A 27,386-nucleotide genomic window follows, 5' to 3' on the forward strand; every position below is an offset into this window, starting at 1 on the left:
GTGACAGTATCAGCCAAAGTAACATCCCGTCCCATCAGAACCGTTTCCCAGACTACCTTGAAGCCATTCCAGGGACAAATGTGGACCTTGGGACACTGGAAGGAGATGGAATGAATATAGAAGGAGAAGAACTGATGCCAAGTCTGCAAGAGGCTTTGAGCTCTGACATCCTTAATGACATGGAATCTGTCTTGGCAGCCACCAAGCTAGATAAAGAGAGTTTTCTTACTTGGTTATAGGGGCCTCAGGGAGACTGAATTCTAAATCTGTGAAGGATCTAAGGAGAATAGGACACCTGTATCTGAAGTTCAGAACAAGCCAGTGTGGCACACTTTGGCTTGTGTTCAGAAAAAGTAAATGAACAAATATTCAACAAGATTCTTTCATTTTGCTCTTCCTTGTCCATCGCTGCTGTTATATATTGCTGACTTTTTTCCACAGTTGACTCTGAAGAACAGACATCTTCTTCATCTTTTTCTATTGCTGTTGCAACTACTGTTGGGGTGGGGGGGAGATGATGAGCCTATTTGGATGACGAATGCCATTCCTTTTGTCCTAGTGTGCGCTTGCATATCATTTTATCTAAGTACTCAGATTTGAGAGTTAATTTCTGCATGACACTGCTTGTAGTTTGCTCAGCTAGTTGTCTCCTGCTGCCTGTGGCAAGTGGTAAAACATGACATACTGGGGTGACAAGCCAAAAATGATGTATCTGGTCAAAAGAAGTCAATACTGATTTGGAGATACAACTTAAAGGAGGGCTGAAGACTTTGGCATTAAGAGTTGCTACCGATAGCTCTTTCATTAGCCACAAAGTGCTCTTGTTCATATTTTATGTTATAGTAAATCATGAGTCATTTTACATAGAAACATATATGAACTTTGATTGTTGCCACTTATTCTAGCCTAACTCTTGTTTGTCAAAAATAGTTTGATTATTTTTGTTAGTTGGTTTAACTGTAGCTGTAGGATGGGAAGTAATTCTAGGTGTTTTTTTAAATAGTGAAATCTTAAGTTTTTTTTTCTGATTTCACATAGTCTTATTTAAATCTGAATTGTCTGCTTTTTTTTATACCTAAAACATGCCTATTGTAGCCTGATAAGCTAGTGAGTACATAAAACAGTATGTTTCCCTGTAACTTTTTTATTTTTTAAAGGCTAGCTTTGAATGTAATCATTAGAATTCATGACCAGTGGCTTATTTTTCATGTTTCTTTGCAAGATTTTAAATTAGAATCTAAGTGTGGTATATATAATTTTAAAACGTATTTTAAAGTAGCAGAAACCATTTTAAAATGACAGATGCATCTTATCTCTCTTCTGGTTTTCAGTTTTGATATCTAAGTGAGCTTAGAATCCTTAACAAGGGGGGGGGGACCTTTATTAAAAGTTTCTCTCAAGTTAGCATGGAAAAATAGTCTGAACTTAATATCACTCTTAAGTTGCAATGAAAAGGCTAGAACACCAAAAAATAAAAAAATTAAAAAAAATCCTCAATTAAAAGCTCCGAAGTGTAATAGTTGTCAAATTCCGTTTGGTGAAAAATAAGCCCTGGACACTATGTAGAAGACTGTAAAGATACGTGTTAGATGGTGACATGAGCAAGTAATGAAGTGTATATTAGTAGTAGAGCTTAGCATGGGGTAGAGGTGAATATGAGTTATCTTTATTTTAACAGGAAAAGATGTATCACTAAGTTGTCTGCAGGAGTTGACAGTTTCCAAAGAGTATTTTTAAATGAACAAAATGAGCATGAATCAAACTTTCAGTATAAGCTATGATGTTTTGTGGGGGGTGGTTTTCTTCTGACGAAAAGTAGTGTCACCAGTTAGCACCTCTATAACTAAGGGCCTGTCACCATTCTCAACGTGAGCCTTTATTTTCAAGGGTGTGTAACACAATTTTAAGGATACTGTAAGCATGAAGCTTGGTTTTTAAAAAAAAAAAAAAAAAATCTCATCTAGCAGGGACTTCTCCCAGGGGGAGATTTTTGGTGTGTTTTGTTGTTGTGTTTTTTGTTTCATTTTTGTTTGGTTTTGGTTTATTTTTGGTTTATTTTTGTTTTGTTCTTTCTTTTTTTTTTCTTTTTTTTCTTTTTTTACAATTTTTTCATGTTAGGAATGGATCAACAAAAAAAAATCATTGCCGTTACTTGGAATTTTATGCTTCAGAAATAGTTCCAATAGGATAAATTTAAAGAATGAAAACTCTGAAAAAGTCTCATTTTAAAACTGAAGCAGCAGAGGCAGAGATCTGAATTTTGCCACTATAAATGTACTTCTAGTACCTTACATAAGAATATTAGTATTTGAAATACGCAAAATTGTGGCCTGCTATGAAATACAGGCAGGTTTTAAAATAGCAATGTTCAAAACACTTCCACAATGACGAGTATATTCTGCTACGTTCAGCAATTAATAGGCCACTTATATATTGTGCAATGACATGGTAGCTCCTGAAGCAGTATATTGTGTCCAAGATAGGGATTTTAGTAGCATTTTTACAATTTCATTACAAATTCTCTCTTCTTCCCTTCAGGAAAAAATGACACTAAGCTGTTGTAACTTGAATGGTATGACTTAAAACCACAACAGCAAGGAAATTCAGCATTGTTTCCATTCAGTTGTCTTCCACAGTTGTATCCAGGTATAATAGCACATACAATGCACTGAGTGCAGACTCCTGACATGCTGTACCTTGGTACAACAGGGATGTATACAGAACAGGTTTTCTTTCCTTGCTTTTGTGTGTTTGTTGCAGCTTTAATATTTGAATGTTTTCTTCTCATTGTAAAAACACTAAATGGCTTATACTGTATTTGGGTAGCACTGCTTAGGGTAGATACTGACAAACTGGGAATCCTTGAACTGCTCTAACATTAATTCTGTTTTGTGATACTTATTTTAATTGATTTTAATACATTTCCGTTCTCTCATTTATTAGGAAACATACCATAGACATGCTGTACTGTTGGCAATCAACACTAATTTGGATTTTTTTTTTTTATTATTCTGCAAATGCATTGTTTGATGAAGTGGTTAAAATTGTTCGAAATGCAAAAGTTTTTTGGGTAGTATTTTATACTGATGTATATATTGAAACAAATCATTGTAATAATTGTAATAGCTTTTAGTTTTAAATACACTACATGCAGACAGATGGGGCTGTACAGTACTGGGCTGTTCAACACCTGGGCAGGGCTCCTGCTTGGGAACAGGTTGCAGTGTCAGTAAAACACATGGATCAAATATTGTACCATTCAGTGTTGGCGCTCACCAATGCAAAAGGCAAAGAGACGATTTCAACATAATTAACACTACGTAGCTCTCACACATCTGGTAAATCAGTACTAAAGTGACCTTTTCACTTACAAGCATGTTTTTTATACAAATTAACAAGTGTGCCTGTGTAAAATAATTTGTTTTCTGTATCTTGGAAAAAATACTCTACACATTTAGAATGTTGTATGTTAGAGAACTCTTAAATGCACCCTTGTCAAAAATTACATATATTAGTTACCCATGTTACTTTTTAGATATGAGCATGACTGTAAGTTAGGTACTTAAGTACGTTCTGTTACATTATTTTCTTTATGTAATACTTTTTTCAGTTGTTTTATTTGGTATAAATATATACTTTGTGCTTAAACATCTTGATTCGTTTTTAACATTCAGTAGAATGTAAAGACATCAGTTTCCTTCAGTGAGATGGATGCAGTGAACTGTTGAATTCCTATTTTAGTTTGTCTTTTTTTGTCCTCCTCGTCACAGTTCTTGTAATCGTAAATTCCAGTCCTGCAAACATTGTGTACAAGCTTACCTAAGGGACAGAGGAGTCCCATTGAACTCTTAGCGTTGAAGTACACATCTCCATGTGCTTGCAGTAATGAAGAGAGAGAGACTGTATTGAGCCTTGTACCGTTCATGTAAAACAACACTGCGATTGCATATGGCAGTTTGGCGAGAGCTGGTAACAAAATCCCTTATCTTCTGTAAGGAAGCGTCCTCTTTTTGCAGATATGTTTGCAATGTTCTGGATTTTCCACATGGCAGACACTTTGTTGGTTAACTCAAGGCATACACAATAACTTGTGGCAGACCATCAATAAAGACACACTATTCTCATTCCCAAGTTTTGACTTATGAAATGTGTAATGGCATAATTTGAAAGGGCACAAGTTAAAATTTTGATGGGGTTTGCTAATTTTGACCTATAAAACATATTTGGAAAAGTTTTTTTTTTTTTTTTTTTTTTTTATGCAATGCAATTCTTGATGGCTGAAGTCACAGCTTTGTTTCTTAGTAGTTTGAGTTACTAGTATTGAACACCAAAATGCCTCAGCCCTGCAAAATTCAATGTAGTTGCGTGTTTTCATAGTTAAAGGTGTAGGACTTAATGTTTCTGTATTAGTGTCTTTTACTCATGAGCTCATAGCTGTGTTTGCTCATTCAGATCCTTTAAATTACAACCTAACCTATCATACCTCACACCTGGGAGTAGGAAGCCTGTGCCAGGGCATGCCAGGGCACCAGTTTTATTTGCTGATAGCGCTATCACTATCTGCCATTTGTAAGGTGGTGACATACTGCAGCAGTTGGAGTACGAGTGACCTTCTGAGGCAGCCCCAAACAGACAGGCTGCACTACAGCAAAGCAGGATATCTGGTCCAGGTGTTCCAAGCTCGCTTGGGAATTCTTGTTGAAATACTTTCAACGCAGTTAAAAAAGTAGTGGTTTTACTGAGCCAGAAATAGCATGCCTCCGAGGAAGCTTTGAGCCTTCCTTATGCTAATGTACGAGTTAGCAGGAGGAGAAGAGGGGAGGAAGGCATTTTTCACCCAGGATCATTAAGAAAATAATTGTTTGAAATCAAGCTACAATCTGATAAACTCCTCCTGTGTGGGAGGTTCCTTCTGGGATAAAAGTGGGCACATCAATTTTATTTAGTGTGTCAGTATCCTGTGTTTTCCTGTAGGAAAGTGAAGGTGTGCTGCTTGTGCCGTGTCACCACCACTTCTTACTGCTAGCAATTGTCTTCCTATTTTGATGACGCCTAAACTCAGGATGCAGATGACAAGTGTAATGAGAAATCATGGCTGATGTGAAATGGTAAAGCTTATGCCAGCTGAAAAATCAAATTGTCTTCAGTGTAGAGTAGAGCTTTATTTACCAACATTGACCAGTACTTAATACCTCTAGGCTAGTGTATTTTTCTCTCTAAAGAAACAAGTAATTGAGGAAGCATGATGAAAAAGAAGCATATACATAGCTGTGCATCTGATAAAGCTGCCCAGTCAGTTTTGTGGAAAACTCATGATTTTTCCTTTCCTGACATGCTCCTCTCTAGTGAAGATGCCATAATAGTGAATACTGCAAATGCAGGCTGACCAGTGGCCTTCCCTATATATGTGGACAAAGTTGGTCCTCCAGTCATAATTCTTTGTATATTAAATAGGCTTGAATTGGAATGAAAGCCAAGGTATTGGCTTTTCCTATCCTTTTATTAAGGAATTCAAAAAAAAAAAAAAAAAAAGCTTGAATGGTCAAGAGTAGCACAAGAGGTTTTCTCTTTGATGTCAGGCAACAACAAAAGATTTCTATTTTTAAAAACACATTTCAGGTGAGGTATACTATCCCATTCTCCTTCTCCCATGTATGGTATCTCTGAACTTGATTTAATTTCTGAATTTAGTTACTGTATTGGCCATCTTCAAGTTCTGATATAACACTTGAAGACTTTAACCAAGACCAGGACCGTAGGGCTCATCCGGAGTTGCTGCCCTTTGGACCACAGTTGTCACCCTGGCGCAAGTCTGTAGCAGAAGGCAGGCTGAGCAGAGACCTTTTCCAGACTTCACCAAGCGATCTGCTCCTTCAGCTGAGGACAGAGGGTATGAAAGGATGGCTCAGAGGCCTCTGAGAGGTCCAGCTGTAACTGGACAGTGTCCCCAGTTAAAGAGATGCTGGTTGTGCACGCATGTGGCAAAATCCCAGAGCCCTGCTCTTAAGCAGTGTGATTCAAATGGCAGTGTCTGATAGCAAATGGTAGCATCTGTGAGGTGCCTGGGGGTCAGGCTGGTGGCTTTCAGCCTGTGATCCTGCAAGGGGCTGTGGAGCTGTGCCCAGCCAGAAGCTGCTGAGGGCAGCCCGGCTAGACCAGCCGGCCCCAATTTGAGCAGGACAGCTTGAGGCTGCTGAGAAAGTCCCAGTGTCTAAAATGGTGACAACTGCAGGACTTGTTAAAGCCCTGCTGCAACTGCAGACTGGCCTTTTGCATTCATAGGCAGCAGTATTTTTAAACCCATCTCCTTTATTCATTTTTTTGTTATTTTGTTTGTTTTCACATAGTGTGTGACTCCTGCTAAAGTTTGCTGTTAACAGCATTTCAGGATCTTTCTCTAATGCAAGACTAAAATAGCCTTCTGAGCATGAAGTAATGTCCAGGGAAAGCAGAGCTCGCAATGATAAATACCCCAGAGTTTCCCCTAAAAGCATGTTTATTGTTAAACACTGAAATATGTACCTGGTCCCGGTTCAAAATAACAAGAGAAAAGGAGATAATTCCTCTTAGCATTCCCTGCATTCTTACTCAAGTAGCAAGGGGTTTGACCCGCAGGCATTTTGCTCAGTCCTTTGGAGGCACTTGGTGAATTAAATTTGGTAACTTTTATATGGATATAGGTTCCTCTGTAAATTATCTGTATGAGAGAAGCACTAGTAGATCAGAAAAAAAAAAAAAAAAAAAAAAGAAATTTTTCTGTGCAGCTTTGTCACAAAGCTAGAAAACCAGTCAGCCAAACAGTAATACAGAGTTTCTCTCAACTGTATACTAGCCTCGGCTTGGAAAATAAGGTGCTTTTTAACATAAAAAATCCGTGATTGCAGTAAGGATCAGGCTTACAATGGTTGTGATTTCATTGCAGGTGAAGCTTAACTTGTGGTGTGCTTTTTGCTTTGTGGTCACCTTGAAAACAAAGCAGTGAATGAAGTCTGAGGAAGTCCATGAAAATAGGAGGGCAGCCGGTCCGTGCTGCTGTGTTGGCCAGAGCTCTGCAGCTGCTTTTAGCCATGTCTCCCTTCTGATGAAGTGAAGATATCTGGTGGACTCGTCTCTGCGAACTGGCTGCACATTTGCTTGCATTTTATTTTTAATGTCACTAACTTTTAACAGATGGCCACGTTATTGAAGCGAGCGTGCTGGTGACAAATGAAACCAAGGATGAAAATGTTCTTTAAAATATGGTGTTGGGTATGCCCAAGCTGAGTAAGAGCTGTCCTGGATAAAGGGGACTCCCACCTGGCTATGCTTTGCTTTAAGCAAGGCATTTTAGCAGTGCACAGGAAAGCTGTGTGGCATGGTTTTACTCGTTTCATGGGAGCACTGAAATGTTAATGTTTGCAAAGTGCTTTGAGGGTAAAAAAGTGCTTTGCTGGTTTTGGCTAATTTTACTGAGTGGCATCACCAAGAAGTAGGACTGCAATTCAAGCAATACAGTATGAGGAATGCATCCTATTCTACTAGTTTAATCCCACAAATCCATTGCAGAAAGGTAATAGGTCAGTGCACGTCAAACAGCAGCTTTCACTGGCATGGGGATGCTCAGGAGGAAGAGGGGGCTAGTTCAAGTTACCTTTCTCTGCTGCTCACCAGACAAAAACTGAAAAAAAATGAAATTACCTGGTGCTTGCTGGAAGGTAAGAGTGCATGAGCGATGTGCACCACTTCTTTGTTCTCTGGAAACTTCTGTGCCTAAGTCCTTGGGTTTTAGCTGTTCCCCTGATTCAGCTTTTTGGTGGAGTTTTAGTGAGTAATCTTTCTGGGAAGTCTGAGTAGGCTTTTAGTTGTAAAATTGTATTGATTAATTCTGGGTGTGAGGGTGAGAAAATCTTGTTTCATTATGCATATACTTAAATATATATATATATATACACATGCACAGAGTAATGTTGCATCCATTTGTGTGTGTATCTATAGACACACAGTTAAACACTAAATTTGTGCCTAAAGACAACTCAGTTATTCATGAGCATTTGGTCTAGACTCGTAAGGAAAGAACCAGTAAAAGTGCATCTCAGTTACTAGGTCTGCGTGGTTGTTGCTTATCTCCAAATCTCCAGGTTTTAGGTGTGATGCAGGAGCATTTCAATCACAATTAACACTAAAATTAGTAATAAGAGAACACGGATGTGTACACTATTAAGCTATGCTGCATCTGAAGAAACTATGTGCAAGTAAGGTTACTTTTTAGATGCTTAAAGGCACCTTGCAAAAAACTAAAAAGGGGCTGGGGTAAGAGAAGACGAGCTGCTTCTCACCTCCCTCTCCCGTGAAAGCGCATCTCTTGCTTCTATGCTGGGACATAAAGAAAGTGAGTTGGCTTCAGATGAGATTTGTCTGCTCTGAAGTCGACCTTCGAGCTTAAGGCATGGCTCAGGCTACACACCTCAGTATACGTGCGTTCTACAATGCCTAATTCATGGCGTGCATACACGCACACAGGTGTGTGTGTGCCTAAAGTGATGGAGCTGGTATACCATGGAGCAAGATGTTTGCTCATATCAGAGATAAAAGCCCTAATAGGTGCCTAATAGTAACAGGGAATCACGTTCCTCTGATACACAGCACATACTTTGCTACTCGCTTGAGTTACTCTTTTTAAATAGAGATTAAGACATTTTTTGGATTACTTCTCCATCCCCAAAATCCCATGACAGTTGCTGGGGTTTCTTTTGTTTTTGTAGATGTAAGCTGCCTCCCTGGGTGGGCACAGAATGTTTTAAAATGTATTAACATGGGTTTATTCCACATTGGAGTGTAACTAGTTCTGTGCCTCCTTTGTAGAACAGTAGTGTTGGTATATAAGATGACATATAAGGTATATAGGGTGATGTCTTGGCGTTTGAAGCTGATACAGTGTGCTTTTCAAGTCTCTGACCTTAGGTTTTGAATGAGCCTTTTGGACTGCATGCTGTGCTTGCATAGGATCTGGTCTGCTACTGGAACAACAAGCAGACTTCTATATCCCATAATAGGCAAACTGAGTGCTCCGACTGTCTCCAGCCTTGACTCTGGTGGCTGTTCTCTTAGGCTTCTCTTTTTTCCATCATGTCATCTGTAAAAATGTATGATACCCTTCCTGTATTATTCAAATACTTGGATCTCAGCAGGAATGTCTACAATTTATGCATTTGCGTGTTAAAGCATTTACATACATTTGTGAACTGTATTTAGAATAAATACACAGAATTTGGAGGGGCTCTGAGAACTAAAACAAGATCAGATAGTGAAGTGCTTAGGAAACAAAAAAAGCTGATACAGGGGTATACATTCAGATAGTTGATTTTGCTACAGGAATTGAAGATGAGGAACTGGTAGTTCAGCAAATAAAATAATTTTTTGTGCTTCAAGAGGACATCGCAAAACTGATTTGTCAACTTTTTGCTCTTGTAAAAATGTATATGCTCTCATGAGATGCATGAACATAAATACAACCAGCTACAGGGCAGTGAGCAGCTGGAATGCTGGCCAACTTGTGGGCACAGCGTCTGAAGGAAGACCTGCACTGGAGATGGTCCAGAGGAGAGCGTTGGTGATGAGGACAGTGTGGGAGAGGAAGAGCGCAGTAGCTGGGCCATTCACCTCGAGAAAAGGCAATTAAAGATAACATTGAAGTAAAAAGCAGTAGCCACTGAGGATATTATCCATGGAGCACAGGACAAGAAGCCAGAGGGTTACATTGCAGTGAGGAAAACAGGTTTGGGAAATCTTTTAGGGATTCCCTAGCTGAGGTGCCCGAGAAGCTGCAGTAGCCCTGTGGTGGGAGAGCTCGAAGGATGAGTTTGGCAAACGCATGAAAGAGCTGAACCAGCCTGGGGTCTGCTCCTCAGCCTGGGCAAATGGAGGGCTCCTGGTAGAGCTCCAGCTGGAGGCTTGAGCCCACAGACAGAGCTTTGGTCCCAGTGCTAACCCCTCGCTTCTGCTGTTCGTCGTCCACTTGGGTAAATGCTTCAGAAATGTGCAGTCCTGACTCCACCCCTTCCTTCAGTAATTCCTTCCGAAGGACAATCACATGACTCGTCTAAACATGGAAAAAAACTTACTTGCTCTTTCCATTTGCTCTGTTTCAGTTGCCAAGCATTGGCTCTTTCTGTGCTTAACAAGTCTTTTAGTTACCTGCTCTTCTCTTCTGTTGGAAACACTTACATGCTTTAATTAAGCTCGGCTGCTTTAATAAAGTGCACAAAATGTTTCCACTGTGGTAAAGGGAACTGTAGTGCTATCTGTCTTCTGACTGACTGTACTGCATGTCTTCAATTTGTCTGCACTGACTGAGCTAGCAGAGCCCGAGTGTGGCCAAGATACAATAGATTGAGCACAGCTCCCACTTAGTAGGAGAAAAACCTCCTGCGGAGAAGTAAAATCATCCTGAAAATCATCCAGCCTTTGTGGAAAAGATGTTATTTTGGCTGCAACTCCAAGGGAACTACTGATGAGCTTGAAGCTAAGCCCAGATACCAATCTTGGCAAAAACAAAAGCATCAAACTGGGTAAGAGGGGAAAAAAAATCCAACACAAGAAGTGTGTGGTCTCCTCTAATGGAACAATCTTCTGCACGTTCTCTGGTGCAGAGCAGCGTGGTAAGAGCGATGGCCTGCAGACGTACAGCATCATTTGTTTACTGGTATAGAGTTCCCTTAAGGGAGCAGCGTGTTCCCCCCCCTAAAAACTTTCTCTTTATGATTTTTCCTTTTTTATTTGCCATCAAGGAAGGTCTCTCTCACAGTTGACTTTCTGGTGTTTGCAATTGTGCCCTTAAATAAATAATGATTCACGAGACTTGAAAGGGAATTTCTGGAATACAGACCTGTCTGGGACTCTGGAGCTCTTCCTGCGTGTTAGGGTGAAATGCTCTGCCTTTCGCTTGGGGTCTTTAAATAACTCATTGTGCTTATTGCCAGGCAGGGGCTCTTTCATGCGCTGTTTTCCTGGTGAAGACCCAGCCCGGCTGGCTGCTGTGCCCACCCCGATCCCTCCCCAGACCTGAGGAGCAGAGGTAGGCCTCGCACACGGTTCCTGCTCTGCAGACCACCACAGGCCCTCCTGGGACAAGGGGTGCTGAATGCATTTGAGCCACTCATTGTTTCACCCGGGATCTGCCAGCTCTGGCTGAGCTGGAGGCATGCACGACCCGTTCTGACTTCTCCAAAGTGGTTTTGATGTGCGCGAGCCCCCTCCTGCCAGTGCTGCTGTGCTGCCTGGTGTTTCTAAATTTACCCTCTCACACAGCTGATTAGGGAGGCAGGAAGCGATAGATCCTGAAGCTTTCAGGAGACAGCCTCTCCCCGAAGACGTACTTCAGTGAGCTAAATGCACAGCAAACAGCATGCAGGCAGGCGAGATCTCAAGCCCGGGCACGCCAATGTAAGTGATAACATCAAAGAGTTTGTTGCTTCCTTCATAAGCTCTCTATCATTTTTTTTTTCTTCGAATGGTTTTATTTTAAAATGCAGATGAGGTTATATTGCAGCTTCTCCCTGCCCTGCAATGGAAGGATGGGATGTTCGGGGTCAGCACTGGGGTAGCTGAGGCAGCATTTTGGTGAGCTGAAACTAGAGCTTTGGCACTGGGAGTGGTTTCTGTTGGTCTCCCTTATCGTTTTGGCAAATGCTTGAAGGAGTATTGTCTCTCTCTCTTCTATTTTTGGGCAGAGAGATGAGAACACTTTGTTCCCTTCAAGTAGTGATTCAGTCAAGTTAGCAGAGAGCTCCCCATCACACATGTGCTTCCACCTCGTGCAAAACAACATCCCTTTTTTTCAAGGCCATTAACCACGTTGTTCCCAGCCCACAACCGATGCCAGCAGTCAAGGAGCCTGATCTGTAAAATGCACTGGTTCTCTTGATTTCTTGGCATGGAAAATAAGAAAGTAAAAGTATCCTCATTTTATCCAAGTGAGCTTTTCTAGTTTGCATGGAAAAGAAGAGAGTGAAACCACTTGTTTGATAACTCAGGCTGAAGTGGTCACTCATGAATGGAGGAGCAGGAGTGCCCCACAGGGTCACAACCAAATACTGAGCTCTGATAGAGCTCAGACTTTCGACACACCTATTCTCATGTGCCTCACCTGTGAAAGGGGTATAGTTAATTTGCCACTGTGAAAATGACTTGCTTTTTTAGGTAGGTTCAAAATTTTTCCTTTGCAAGCTAACAAGTCATTCCTGAAAGGCATCCACAAAACAAGCAAACAGAACAGTAGGGTTAAGAACTACCAAAATATTTCCTGAAAGTGCAAAAACCTGGCCTGGAGAGGGTTCTTCAGAGCCAAGGTGAGCTTGGCCTGCTGCTCTCCAGAGGTATTTCAAGTGCCTGCTTATAGAGCCTGACTCCTCCGTGGCGTCACCTTTGCAGGGCTGGCAGCGCTTGTATCTGTCATGAAACTCTGGCACGCCAGAAGACTTCTCTTGTAAGCCTGGCATCTCTCATCTTGTACCAGTGGGTTGCTTGACTGTTTTGCTTTGGATACAGTGCAGTTCTTTCTATGAAAAGCAGGAACAAAATGCTGCTAAGTCAAATCACAGATGTAGAAATGAATTACGACATGTAGTACAGTCCCTGGAAAATTCTCCCCGGGATGTTCTTTGACTGTGCTTGCTGCTCAGTATAAACCCGTGAATGCAATTCTGTCTGGTGAGACAAGGGGACAGAAATCTGCAGTCAGGCTCACTACTGAAAACAGCATTGAAAAGGTGTAACTAAGCATGCAGGCATGCCCGGTGCAATTATATCAACGAAAAAGCAGTCATTAATCTGCTATTTCCCATGAAGTTTACTAATCCTGTAAAGCTACCTTAAAATGCTTTTGCTGACAGGTGAGTTGCTCGATTAATCCATTCAGTAAGTACATGGAGTCTGTACCTCACTTACAAAAAATCATTAAGATTCCTTTGCAGTGGTTCTTTATTGGAGGGTGTGATGGCCAGGTGTCAGAAATATATGTAATTCCCATTCCCCGGGTTTAGTTCAATCATCAGAGTGTGACCATGGTTAAAACATAAGAAAAACTGAACCAAGATATTCCTTTCAGAATATGGATAGATAAAAGCAAATACAGAGGCAGCTAAATAAGCATCCTTTTTGATAGCTATTGGTATGCAATACATTGCAAATTAATAATTAAAAATAGTTTTAAAAATAAATAACAATAAATGCAATTGTTTTAGTTCCTAATTTATTTTTCTGTTTGGGGAAAAAAGTTTGTGGGAGGGTTATGTTGAAGCACAGCTGAGTAAGCAGTAGATGGTACATCCTCTAAAAGGGGATTTCTCCATTTAGTGGGATTTTTGTTCCCCTGATTTACAGCAGTAATTGGCTTATATCTATTACTTTAAAATTGCTCCTTGCTCTTGGCTTTAAACAATGGCATAGATGAAGCTAGTGTCAGCAGAAACCCCTCTCAGCAGAGCCCGTGAGCCCCGCTGGAGCTGCCCGACTGCTGGTGCTGGCCATGGGCTTTCGTGTGGCCAAGTCAATCGCTCTGATCCTAAACACGCTAATTGCACTCATCTGCTACAATGTAAAATAAGCCAGGAGCTCTGCACAACATAATTAAGAGTGGTGACAGGGCTTTCTAAATGCTGTTCTCAGCCTGAAGTAAATCACAGAGCCATGTACGCGACCTCCAACGAACCAGATTAGGTTTTGCATGAGGAGCACTTTCATGTTTCTAACCTTCCCCTCACAGCGTAATTCTACCTCTGGGTTAAAAGACCTGGGAGGAATCGGAAAGTAAACCAAATGCTACTCTCAGCACTGCTCTGCTTTGCACTGTCCGCTAATGCCAGGATGCCAGATGCTCCAGCAGCCCGCCGGGCAGTGCCCTCCCAACAAGGGTTTGCATACAGCAGCCCGAGATCTCCTGTCCCACCAGTGATTTAGCCACCTTGTCTGAGATGTGATCAGAAGCCCACATGGCTAAAAACTCCTGTGTAGACCCAGAAACCCTGAGTGCCAACAGGATCCATCCCCTGAATGCAGTAAGGACAGGAGTGCCCCCACAGCAGGGCTTCTCTTGCAGTGTTACTTCTGTGAAAGGGGACTTAAATCCTGTGAAAAGGGAGAATCACAGTCATTCAGGTTGGGAAAGACCTCTCAGATCATCTACTCCAACCCTTAACCTACTATTGAAGTCCACCACTAAACCATGCTAAGTTCTGCATCTACATGTTTCTTGAAGACCTCTGGGAGCAGTGACTCAACCACTTTCCTGGGCAGCCTGTTCCAATGCCTCACAATCCTTTTTGTGAAGAAATTTCTCCTAATGTCCAACCTAAACCTCCTCTGATGCAACTTGAGGCCATCTCTCTTTGGGCTCTTCTCCCAGACACAAAGTGATAAGACAATCTCTACCTCACTACAGCCTCCTTTAAGATAATTGCCAAGCATGATGAGGTCTCCCTTGAGCATCCCTTTTTCCAGGCTAAACAGCCCAGCTCCCTCAGCTGCTCCTTGTAAGACCTGTTTTCTAGACCCCTCATCAGCTTCATTAAACTTCTCTGGACTTCAGTATTTCAGAAATCCACACAGCTTAAGGAAGATCTGAAAAGAGCTGTACATGGGTATACTTGGCTTGGCTAGTTTGGAGAACTCCCTGATGAGGTCCTGCTGGTCAGAGGGGCCTATGACTTTGGTATGGTCAAAGTGAGACCAATGGCAGAAATTGGTGAGGAGAGTGGCTGCTCTCAGGCTGGAGCTGACTTGGTTATTCTACAGCATTTGTGTGAATGGCAGCTTTTAAGTTCATGGGTATCCAGTGGAGAGGCAGGAATTCATCATCATTGATGTAGGGGTGGAAATCTGCTGCGTAACCAGCTGGGATAATCTGTCACTCACTGAGGAACAGAAAAGAACAGGCCTTCATACCTTCCCTTGTCATTCAGAATAAATGGAGTAGGCAGCAAATTGATTTTCTTTTTTTTTTTTTTTAATTGAGCTTTTTGGCCCTTCCTTTTTTTTTTCTTCTGGTCTAACTCTGATGCTTTTTTTTTTTTTTTTTTTTTTTTTTTTTTTTTTTTTTTTTTTCCCAAAGCAAAGGGCTACAAAATAGATGCAGCCAGTCTTACCCTAAGCAGACATCTTTCCTCTCCATCCATCCATCCAGCAAAATGGCCACCTAATCCCAATGGTATGGGCAACTACAGGATGAATAAAAATTCTTTCCCAGGAAAGAAAAAAAATGAAAAACTTGGTCTGATTTTGAACAGATGGAGTTCACATTGGCTGCCCACACGCAGAAGGAAAAGGAAACATATCATACATAGCAGTGGGATAGCTGATATATCCACCAAGTCATGGCTCCCCAGCTGAGTAAGATGACCCCAACAGCAATTCAAAACCTTTGGTGCTTTTCAGAGGCCTGTTGGCAGCAGCCACGCAAATAAATTTTGAGAAGGTCGTGCATCAGAAGAGGCCCCAAATGTGCAGCCTGAGTATCCTCTTGCTGATGTTTTGAAAGCCAGAAGAAATTCTCATCACAGATTACGTTTACTTCTGCACTTGCATGTTAGTTTTACCAAGGGGGAAGTAAGCGGCAGCATACGTCTCTAAGTTGTTTTAAAATTTCATTATTCAACCACAATTCTCTTATGCAGAGCAGTGCTCAACTTTTGAACTGACTCTATCTGAAACTGAGGAATTTTCTTTGTCCTCCATACTTTTCCTCCTAGAAAAAAAAAAAAAAAATGCTATAACAGTCGATTGGGTATGTGCATTTTAAATTATTATTTCAAAAATGCCCAGGGTTGAACATCTGAAGGGCAGGACCTCAAACGGAAGATAATATATACACTAAAAAAATCCCGTCTCAATATAAATCTGAGTTGTGTTTATGTTCCTGAAATAACTCTCTAAAGAATCAAAGCAAAGAGAGGTTTTTTTGGTTGGTTGGTTGGTTGTGTTTTGTGTGTGTGTATTTTAGCTTAATATTTTCTGGACTCTAATATATTTGATTTCTGTTAAATTTAGCTTTATTATTTTTAGGTTGTGTTTGCTTTGGACTGATTCTGGCATCCTAAGCTATTTTTATTTTGTTTATGGTACATGCTTATAAATTTAACATGGTTACTTAAACTATTCTTGATTGTGAAAACTTTCGTGCCATCAGTATTAAAACAACAAAAAGTGTGTCATTTGTAGTGATATAAAGAAAAATAGCAAATTTTGAGGTCAATGGATTTTTTCATGGTAGATTAAACAATACTTTGGTAGCTGTATTTAGTTTTGCAGTAGTAAATAAGGAAATCTCTCTGGCAGCATCAGCTGGATCTCCAGCCTGTCCCCAGAGTGGGCTCAGTGTCCTCCTGCCCTCTGATGAAGAACAAGGGAACGAACTGCTGCAGAGCCTCAGGAAGGCTGCTCTCCTCTTAACTCCGAGGAAAATCACTACCTGCCCATATCCAAAGGGAAGGAAGAGCCTTTAGAAACACTGAAGCACCTCAGAAAGCAGATGCTGAACATTAAGGAGTAATATTCCTCCATTTTAGTGAGTCGGGGCTGAGACGCCATGACGAGCCACCACGCCTGAGGTGTTGCTGGAGGCATGCACCAAGGGTAGCCCTTGCTTGCAGGTGATACTCTTTGCCTGGGTGCCTTCAGGCTCATGGCTAAGCAGCATGCTCCTTGTGGCTCTTGTTTGGCACCTCCTCACCTGATCAGTCACCAGAATGAGGTCCTCTGTCAGCCCCCAGAGTGCTTGAGGCTGGACGTGGCGCTGACTCATTGCATCTCAACAGCGTTGTCTCCATGTGGGAATTTTCAGGGAGACCTTGAGGAGTTTCGACCATCTTAAACTAAGCAAAGAAAGATTTTTCAGTACGAAAAGTTGTATCAATTGAAACTTCAGCACTTTGACAGCACTTGGGACCTGAATGGAACTGGAAAATAACATCTGGGCAATGAAAGACTTACCTCAGAGTTATTTATTATTTTATCATCTGGGCCAGGGCAATCCTGAGCACAAATACAGGTTGGGTGGCGAATGGATTGAAAGCAGACCTGAGGAGAAGGACCCAGGGATGTCAGTTGATGAGAAGCTTACCATGAGCCAACAGTGTGCACTTGCAGGCCAGAAAGCCAACCTGGGGTGCACCAAAAGCAGCGTGGCCAGCAGGGCAAGGGAGGGGATTGTTCCCCTCTGCTCTGCTCTTGTGAGACCTCACCTGGAGCCTGCATTCAGCTCTGGGGCCCTCAGCACAAGAAGGAGAGGGAAGTATTAGAACAAATCCAGAGGAGGGCCACAAAAATGGTCACAGGGCTGGAGCACCTCTCCTGTGAAGACATGCTGAGGGAGTTGGGGTTGTTCAACCTGGAGAAGAGAAGGCCCCAGGGAGACCTTACAGCGGCCTGCCAGTACCTAAAGTGGGCTACAGAAAAGCTGGGGAGGGACTCTTTGTCAGGGGGTGTAGGGAGAGGACTAGGGGGAATTGATTTAAACTACAAGGGAGTAGATTTAGATTAGACATGAGGAAGAAATTTTATACTCAGAGGGTGGTGAGGCCCTGGCTCAGGCTGCCCGGAGAAGCTGTGGATGCCCCATCCCTGGAGGTGCTCAAGGCCAGGCTGGATGGGGCTTTGAGCAACCTGGGCTGGTGGGAGGTGTCCCTGCCCATGGCAGAGGGTTGCAACCAGATGAGCTTTAAGGTCCTTCCAACCTGAGCCATTCTATGATTCTACGATTTGTTTTGTAATTTGTCCTACACAAAGAGCTACATTAAGGTTGCCAGGTCAGCAGTCATGGCAATGTCACGTTGAAGGCTGCCAGGCAATTCTTCACTGCCTCCTCACATACATTATTTATGCTTAGTCACTGTAGTATAGTCTTCAAATAAATACAGCTAGAAATTATTTTCCCTACAAAAGCACACGCTGAAAATATCCAGTGACTGAACAACCAACCTATAGTATGTAAAAGAGCCTTGGAGCCAAGATTATTTGGAAAACAGTGGTATTTCAGATATCCTTGTGTCATTGCACAAGAAAAATCATTCTTAGGGTTTTCCACTACTGTAAAACTTTTGGGATCTTTTTAGATCTTTTTCTCTGTATATTTTTGTAGACTTTGTTTGGGTTTCTGAATTCATTTTTAAATAAAAAACATTTTCTAACAAACCCTTCCAGCACCCCTGGGAACAACGGCTCTTCTCAGACCAAAGCTCTGCAATGCAGGTTCCCCATTGCTCGGAAAAGGCTGCAAGCACAGGATGGTTCATGGTGTTTAAAATACAGAGTGTAGCTCTATGATCATGGACTGTGCTCCGGAGGTAAGGTGTAGAAGCCCTGAATGCTTCCTGACACATGGCAAACATTTCAATATTTGCTACATCATGTGGCTAATTAAACGTTGTGCAAATAGCCTCTTACGTGGTTTGAACCTGATCCCTGCTCATGTCATCTGATGTCATGCTTTTTGCATCAGAAGAGAAGGTAATTGTTTCCTGTCCTATAACCACTTTTTTTATTATTATTATTTTCAACTTCATTTTTTATTTTTTATTTGTACTTTCTCCTTCATCCTTTCTACTTTTGAAATGAACAATACTAGCTTACTTAAGTGCCCTCTGTGTGAAATTGGTCCACAGCCTCCACCACTTTGTTGCCCTTCTTTGAACCTTTCCATTCCTACACCATCATTTTTGAAGGAGAAAACTGCCCAGAGTTTTACAGGTATGAGCACAACCTGTACTTCTCCAGTGTACAATACTGTCATTTCATCTGTGCTCTCATCTCTACAACTTTCAAGCCATTCAGGTCAAGTAGATCAAACTGGAACAAAGTGACCTTAACAAAGGACGTCATGTATTTATTCTAAGCAATGTTTCATTGAGAAGAGCATTTTCCAGGAACAAGGAGACTGTGGAAAGATCACTCCTGGATCTTTTTCTTATTTCTTCTTTTCAATATTGCTTACCACTGTGACATTTCTGTGCCTAACTGTGGTATGAGTTGATTCCTACACCATGCTTTGAGGGCCAAGCTCATACCACTAGGTGGTATTGCACAGCTGTGTGGTGGCATTGGTTGGCCAAGAGGCTGCTGAGCCACCCCTTGCCAGCAAGCTGGCCATGCAGGGCCCTTCTGAGAAACTGTCAGTGTTGGTTTGAAGGACAACGAAGACCATCCTTGAGAACAAATTAAGAAGGCAGCTGGAAAAGGGGATCAGAATAATCCCGTAGACCTAACAAAGGAACAGGAGTGACATGTTTTCAGCCTGGGCATGAAACCCCTGCAAGCAGGAGGAACCACATGTGCCAGTGGACTTCCAGATTTCTGCTGGTGACAGAGGAAAGGGGACGGCCTGGGCTCTGCTCTGGGCTCCAGAGAGCATGATAGCTACCGCTGACATTGGTTTCTTCCCTCTCCTTGCTGTTGTCCTTCCTCCTGCTCCTCTTGTCCCACCAGATGCCCGCTTCCCTTCTGGTCCTGGGCTCTTTGCTAGGCAAGGGCACTGGTATTTACCTTTCCAGTGATTTATTTCAGCACAGTTCTGTTCTCACTGGGTTATGAACAAGCACTTATTTACCTATTTACCTTGCTAATTCAGGCTGATTCCCTGCTCCCAACCCCTTTGAGCCCCAAGCCCCCCAGTTCAGCTGCAGCCCCCATCCCTGGAGAGACACAACTGCGCCTGCTCCAGGCTGGTGGACAGCAGTGGCCCACGGTGGCCAGCTCTGCTGGGGACAGCCCTGCTGGGGGCTGGAAGCTGGCAGGGGATGGAGCGTGCCCCATGCTGGCACAACCCTCTGCAAGCCCCTCTGCCAAGCTGACAAGTCTCTGCTGAAGTACGTGAGCCGAGGCTTTTTAAAAACACATTTATAACTTGGCTACGTCTTCTGGCATCAGGGTGACCTCCCTGCCTTTTGCCAAATTTCAGACTCTTGCTCAAATAAATGGTTGCCTAATCTTGCCCTGAAAACCACAGAATCATTTTTACTGAAACTGCCCTCCCCTCCCCTCCTCCTAAAAGAAAATGGAGGGAGAAAGAATCAGCCCGAGGCCAGTCCTTGGCAGAAGACATTTCAGCCTGGATGAGTAACATCCAACGAGCTCATGAGCAACTGAAAGCAGAATCTCATAACGAGAACTGTCAGGCGGTGGTAATTACAAGCAGTGCTACCAGCTCTATCTGTAATGCACATCACCCAGAAAGAAAAGAGGGAAGTGCATAAATGGTAAAGATAATTTTATGTAACCCAAAGAGTTGGATGCGTGCCCCAAAGTGTCTGTTCTCATCCTACTTCATCCATCATGAGCTTCCCTTCATTGCTTCTTGCCATCATGCTCTTCCTCCTCTGCAGTTCCTGCCATCTGGAAGAGCGTTCTTGTATTCTTCTCCCTAATCTCTAATTTCAGCTTTCTGTTAAATGCATATGTGGGGTCCCTTGTCTTTTGGTCTTACTTTTCTCCTCATTCTGCTAACATTCATCTCTGCAATGGTTTACTCAACTCAGTTTAGAATATTTTGATTTTGTTTTAAAAGATATTAAAAAGGGAGGCAAATCATCAAATATTTATGATCCTGAATACATTAATACTTTTGTCTTTCAGTGGACAGTTTATGTAAAGCTATTTCTTTATCATGAGCCATTATTTAAATCAGAAGAAGGCAAAAAAAATCAGTTGCAAAAAATCATTGATATCTTAGTGTATAATAGCTCCATCTCCAAGAGCCCCTTACAAAAATATATTCTGTTTCCCAAATCCCCAAATTAGAAGCACTGATAAATGCTTCATCCCTCGCTGCCTATTTTTTAATGATGACTAAAACAAAACAAAACAACAACAACAACAAAACTGCTAATGCTGCAGAAAATGCCTCTGTGAGAAGCAAGGAAGAAGTATTAACTTACAGTTTAGCATAGAAGCGAGCTTCAGATAAAGCCAATTTAGAAAAACAACAAAACAGCAGTCTGTAACTCACATCCATGGACATTGAATCTCACTGATGTGTTTCATTTGTACAATCTCTAGATATAAGCTTAAAAATAAGCTACCAGATAAGCATAGCATATTTGTGAGCAGATTTTTCTGCCAGGCAGGCAGTGGGAGCTATTCACAGGTCGGCTCGCCCAGCCAGCTCTTACTTAGATTTCCAGGGGGGTAACATTGTGCCCAGTCAGCTGGGGGGTGGATTGGGCTGTTTTGCAGTTGTAAATCTAGGAGACAGCCTTGTAAACCTAATCCAATGTCTTGCACAACCCAGGCTGTGGGGCTTCCCTGAGTGGATGTTTACTTAATTTAGAGCACAGTCTTCCTGAAAAAGGCCAACATGCAGGCACAGTTTTGTGGTAGCTTAAGGTACTTCACATGCTGGGCGTTATGAGCCCCAGATTTTGCAGCCATAATGCTTCAGACCACGACTAACTTTGGGTGTGACTGGAGGGCCCTGCAAGTTCCCTAAATAGCTGGCGTCTTCTTAATGGTGGTGAAGGCCTGCGATGTGCAGTTATCTAGCTGCTAGCCAACCCCAGCAGCTTAATCACAGTGATGCTAATGAGGACCTCTGTTACCCAACAGGAAAACGTTTTCCTCACTGGGATGTGAACTGCTTCACCTACTGCAGGTGGTAAAAATGAACGTTTGTCTTGAAAATAGCTGATTGCATTTCAGTAGCAGGCTCATTTATGCAATTTGCTGTTAAACTAATTTGCAGTCTAGTAACAGGTTAAATCGCCTGGGTTTTCTATTAGTGAAAAATCACTCATTTCCCACAAACTTCAAGAAGGTGGGACATATTTCACTGAGAGGCGTTTGCCTTCACACAGCTGCTGAATCATGCTCCAGAGACAGGTTGCAGGTGTCATTGTAAAGTTGCCCCAAACTGAACTATTGTAACAGTAGGAAAATCAGTTTTACTTAGAATCACAGAAAGGTTTGGGTTGGAAGGGACCTTAAAGATCACCTACTTCCAGCCCCCCTGCCATGGGCAGGGACACCTCCCACCAGAGCAGGTTGCCCAAAGCCCCATCCAGCCTGGCCTTGAACACCTCCAGGGATGGGGCATCCACAGCTTCTCTGGGCAGCCTGTGCTGTTTTGTGTGTTTCCACTTTTGTGTGTTTGTCTGCTTTCACTTACCTTGATATTGGCTGGTGATTATGAGAAGCAGCTATGTAGGCTCAGGCAATGGTTAATTGCTTGTTGGTGCCTCCTGGGGAGGATCAGGGCCCAAAGAGGGGACCAGGTGACAGGCAGGTCTCCGGAAGAAGGGAAAGGACAGGGAGATAGTGAGGCTGCTGAGGCTGCTGAGTTTAGCTCTCTAGGTTGTACCTTCCACTGAAGTTCAGCAGGGAGATTAAACACCTTCCTACATCTCCAAGAAGTCCTACAGTATGTAAACCAGACCGAGGGCCTGATCTGCCCATGTGACAACAGGCATAAGGGAGACCCGAGCTACGTATTACATCTGTGCTTTTTAAAGCCTTCCTACTCCTTGCATGAAAACCTAGAGACCAAACTCCTTGGTCTCCTTAATGTCACTGCCACAGCTGGGCGAGCTGGAACAATATCTTCATTGTATCCAAATCAATTTGTGGTCCTCGCTTTCTGTATTCCTTTTCCCATTGCTGTGAAGTACTGAGACAGCTGTGGGGTAGTACAGGCTCGCCTTTAATCAGCCTTGTTCCAAGGGAGGCCTGGGAATTGCAAGGTCACAGATGCCGGGTTGTGAAACTGCTGAATGAATCAGGCAGGAGCAGGTTTGTTTACACAGAAAGCTGGTACACAAACAGCTGGGCAGCGCAGGACGAGGAGAGATGAAATGCAGACACTGTGCTCCAGCCAGAGCTTAGATCAAATATGCTTTCTAAACAGGCTCGGTAATAGATTTCCAGATGTTGAGAACCAGATGTAAAAGATTATTTATGTGCTTACAAACTGAACATTGCAAAGCCAAACTTTAGGGAGCTTCCCATGCAGAATGGAAGCTGGACCCCGTGTTAGGTACCCACCTTCCCTGTGTGCAATGTTAGGAGGACTCAACTATCTCAGAGGGATACAAGACGCCAGCTTAAAGAGTGAGAGCTATCTGATACAAGGCTGTTTGGTGAGAAACCCCTTGGAATGAACTGGCAAGAAGTTCATAGTTTAAACATAACAGTTTGTGTTTCAGGGCTCTCACTGCCTTGCTTTACTTAGGGCCAGAGGAAGAAAGGTTCAGTCTCCTTTCAGAAAAGAGAAGACGGTAGAGGTTGTCATACTAGGGCATATTGCATGTGATTGAAGAAACTCATTCCATATTCTTATAGATTTTGAGTAATTTCTGTGTCCCCATGTGTTCAGCTCTCCAGTCACAAGAGCTGTGGCAGTGCCCATGTATAAGTATGGTGTTGTGCTCTTGTGACTGCAAACTGGTGCCATCAGCAGAAGGAGGTGACCCAGCATCAGCACTGCCATGCTGGCCCACCTGACCTAGTAGCCTGCTGTACCTGGTGTGAATCCCCTCCTTGCTCTGAAGGATTTAGACCAGCACAACCAACAGGGCCAGACTACTGATTATAGATAACTTGGACTAATGCTGTGATTGATTTCCCTGTCTTCCTATAGGTAGCTGTGCTGTTGAGCAGCCAAGGACTAGAGAGAGATGGACACAACTGCCTCATCTAGTGCAGGAGAGTGGCAGGCAGACAGGAGGTGGATTCTCCCAGACCAGCTCCCTATCAAACACAGAAACAGCTACCAGGTAAAACAGAAATGGTCTTAAGGGCAGGGAGTGGAATTCAGGCCTCCAAGGTAAAGGCTGGAAACATTAGGCTGGTAACAAGAAAAATGGTGGTTAGGCTCTTTCTTGCTTTCTTTAGATCCAACACTAGTTGTCTTTGGCTGCATTATTTGGACTTAGGCACTCAAATTTATTACCAACAGCTGAGAAACCTACTGTCAGACATGGCCCTGAGTGTTTACTCAACCCCCAGAGGTGTGTGGGTGGCAAGTACACAGAGTTGAGAGGTGTGAAGGAGGGCTAGTACGCAGCAAAGGTTGGCAAGAACTGGAGGTTGGTGCCCTTTAACTTCTGAAGGGGATTTTTTTCTCCTTCGCTCAAAGCTGAGAGGACCTAAGATGGCAGCAGTTTCTTAAATGCTTCTATTTTAAGCAGGCTGCATGTAATAAGCAAGTAACAAACATGATATGAAAAGTGGAATTTGCAGAAAATGTGTCATTTGTGCCTGCGCTTGTTCCAGGACAGCTCTGCTGCCTGCAGACTTGCAGTCAAGTATCCTGAAGGACTCTTACCATTGCTCCAAGCTTCAAATTTTGATAGACCACTTCTCAGGAGAGCTGCCTCTCCTTCCCTCCATCTCCTACACAGCCACACAGGCCCTCTCTTGGACAGGGGCCAGGTCTTTCTGGCTCTGTAGGAGAGGACATGGAGATCCTGACCTGGGCCCTCCTGTGCATGCTGCAGCCCATCATGGCTGTCCTGCTGCCAAACGCCTTCCCTTCCCTTCCCTTCCCTTCCCTTCCCTTCCCTTCCCTTCCCTTCCCTTCCCTTCCCTTCCCTTCCCTTCCCTTCCCTTCCCTTCCCTTCCCTTCCCTTCCCTTCCCTTCCCTTCCCTTCCCTTCCCTTCCCTTCCCTTCCCTTCCCTTCCCTTCCCTTCCCTTCCCTTCCCTTCCCTTCCCTTCCCTTCCCTTCCCTTCCCTTCCCTTCCCTTCCCTTCCCTTCCCTTCCCTTCCCTTCCCTTCCCTTCCCTTCCCTTCCCTTCCCTTCCATCTCTTATCTCAGCAGACTATAAACTCTCCAGTGCAGAGACGGCGCGTGCACTTCTGGAGTAGCACAAAGGGCTCTCCAGGCTGCAGGGTAATCCAAGTAACAGATACACAACTGATAAGTCACAAGAGACAGAGCTGGCCAAAGTTCTAGGCAGGAGTATGACAGTAAAGTATTGAGAATATTGGGGGGGTTGAAGGCAGTTTTATCTAATTTAATAAACTATCTTATCTGGTACCAGGGGAAAGCAGCTCTTACGTAGCTACAGCTGCTACACGTCTTCATATATCTTTTCTGAACAGCATTAAAAACTGTTCAAGTCCAGCCAGCCACCCACAAGTTACTGCCCCAAACCCACAGAACAGTTGGGATATAAGGAACACTTTGAAACATCACATTAAGTATTTTTTTTTGCCTGTGACTAAAGGAAAAACTCATTTATCCATGTAACAGGGCTTTGATTTCAGTGGAGGTACACAGCTGACAGAAAACAGTAGGCAGTGTTTGGGCTGCTTCTGAGGCAACTGAAATTCTGCATTGTGAATTGCAGATTTTATGTTTGTTTTTATATTACAGTCATTTTTGTTTATTAAAGATATTGTGTTCATATTTTCAGGTGTAACATTTTCAGAAGTGACTTTCCAGACTCCGGAACTATGTGCAGTGTAACAAAAGAGACTACTTTGGTGACAAGATGTACAAAAGTTTGCCGAGATATCTGTGGATGACCATAAGAAAATGGTTGAGGATGTACCAATTAATTCACTAATAAGAACTGTAGGGTGTTAAGGTTCTTGCGACCTATTGCAGGTGATAAATAAATAATCAGGGTATTTTTGCAATTAGCCACTGGGTTGCTACTGCTGAGATGCCATATGGGGAAGGGTTTGAAGCATGAGCAGTGTATGAACGTTGACTGGTGTGGAAGCTGGTGGGCACACAGGGTCACAGGCTGAGCTCCAAGGAAACATCCCCCAAAGATAAGGGAATCTTGTGTGTCTTGTCAATATATGAGAAAGGGCTTTAGGGGTGTGGTATGTATGGCTGCAGTGTTGGACTCGGGGTGGCTGTTGCTGCTCTGGGCTCCAGCAGCCAGCACCATGCCATCGCCTGCCCAGGGACACCTAGCTATCCAGTCTCAAAAATGATTTTTTTTTTTTTTCCCTTATCTGTCCACTCGGTGGTGCTAAAACAACACCAGCCCTTTTTTTGGCATTTTCTTGCTGCCGTGCATCAGACGGAGTGTCTGGTGCCTTTGGGGGACGTTCAGGTTCTGGCTGTAAAGTTCTACCTCTGCAAACTCAATAACCAGGAAACCTGATGAGCTCCTGGGTCACTGCCCCACACCTTGGCTCTCTGTTTGCTGTGGCATAGAGAAAAGCAACACAAAGCACTCAACATAGCAAGAGATTAACAAACCTACAATCTTTTTCTCTGCTGTTGATTATAATTCAATTAATTCGTGACCCTGCGTTCTTTCCCAAGAAATGTGACTGAGATAGTGTTGCTACCAAAATTACTTTTGTTTTCAAAAAGAGATGACCAAAAGGAATTAGTGCTCCTAGGCAAAGTTTATGGGAAAAAAAAAAAAATAATAATAATAATAATAAACCTGCTAATCAACTGGTAAGAAAAAAAAAAAAAAAAAGATGGATGAAAAATAAAAAAAAAAATAAAAAAAAAATCTGCAACACTTGACTCACACGCCTTGATGTCCAGTGCTAAGCCCATCCTATGTGGAGCAGCTCAGTGAGAAGGATTGGGATTTGAACAGCCAGGAAAGCTTCCTAACCCTAATTCTCAGAGTTATCATGCAAAACAGGGCAGGTGGATCCACATGTCTGAAGGGGAGGAGTCTGTGAAGTTAAAATTGGTGAGTAAACAACATATAGCCCGTGATATGATTACAGTTGTAGTAACTCTTGCGGTATATGCTGTGTGGACGATTGCAGTAGTATCTCTGGACTCTGGTTTTAGGAAAAAAGTTCTCCAGACCCCCAGCAAGCCTCAGCACATGGACAGCTAATTCCTTGCAGACAAAGCTGTACTTTGTTCTTCCTCTTCACGCCAGTTTTTTGTTCATTAACTTCCTGTGTCCAGAAGCAGTACCAAGGGTTAAAGGCCTAACTGATAGTTTATGACTGCTGATGTTCACAGACCTGTTAACCGCTTAGCTTCTGGCTGCGTGAGGGCCCAAGAGCAGCCCATGCTCCAGGAGCATGGCCACGAGGTGGGGACGTGGCCCGGCACGCGGTGCCTGGGCTCTGCCAGGGCTGGGCTTCTTCCAGTTCGCAAGCATGAATTTACCTGAGCCCTGGCTCCTCTTGTGCTGCAAGCCAACAAAGCCCCGTAACTTCTACTCTTTCTCCTTCTTGCTTTCTCCCTATAGTTGCAGCTGGTTGTGGCTCTCTGGTGGGACGTAGAATTGGGCAGCGTGGACCCATGGCCTCTGGCTGAAGGAAGTCCTGAGATGAGGGCCTCAAGGTAGGGGAACACCTAGGGGAAGGCAAAGGAGCCAGCGTCAGGTTTTGTCACTGCTCGCTCTTCCTAGCAGCTTTCCATTGAGGCGTGTGGTCTGCAGTGGCTGTGATAGGAACCCCAGGGATGGACTTTCCCCGCTGACTACACTTC

General features: G+C 43.1%; 2 protein-coding genes across 9 annotated transcripts in view; both read left to right on the top strand.

The window, feature by feature from the left end:
* YAP1 (Yes1 associated transcriptional regulator) overlaps positions 1 to 4,131 on the top strand; it is an 89,838-nt gene extending 85,707 nt beyond the window's left edge. For all 8 annotated transcript variants that reach the window (XM_084506635.1, XM_084506637.1, XM_084506636.1 and 5 more), the window contains one exon: positions 1 to 4,131. In XM_084506635.1, coding sequence (XP_084362761.1) covers positions 1 to 239 — 239 coding nt within the window. In that variant the 3' untranslated portion in view covers positions 240 to 4,131.
* LOC311429827 (uncharacterized protein) lies at positions 3,544 to 26,404 on the top strand (the record flags this gene model as incomplete). The annotated part of the gene is made up of 6 exons (XM_084506071.1): positions 3,544 to 3,549; positions 5,692 to 5,890; positions 10,629 to 10,681; positions 11,322 to 11,421; positions 23,594 to 23,729; positions 25,372 to 26,404. 6 exons carry the CDS (start codon positions 3,544 to 3,546, stop codon positions 25,481 to 25,483), a joined length of 606 nt encoding a protein of 201 aa, XP_084362197.1. The 3' UTR covers positions 25,484 to 26,404.
* Between the last annotated feature and the right edge of the window lie 982 nt (positions 26,405 to 27,386).

This window comes from Aythya ferina, assembly GCF_964211825.1.
Source record: "Aythya ferina genome assembly, chromosome: 1".
Classification (NCBI taxonomy): domain Eukaryota; kingdom Metazoa; phylum Chordata; class Aves; order Anseriformes; family Anatidae; genus Aythya; species Aythya ferina.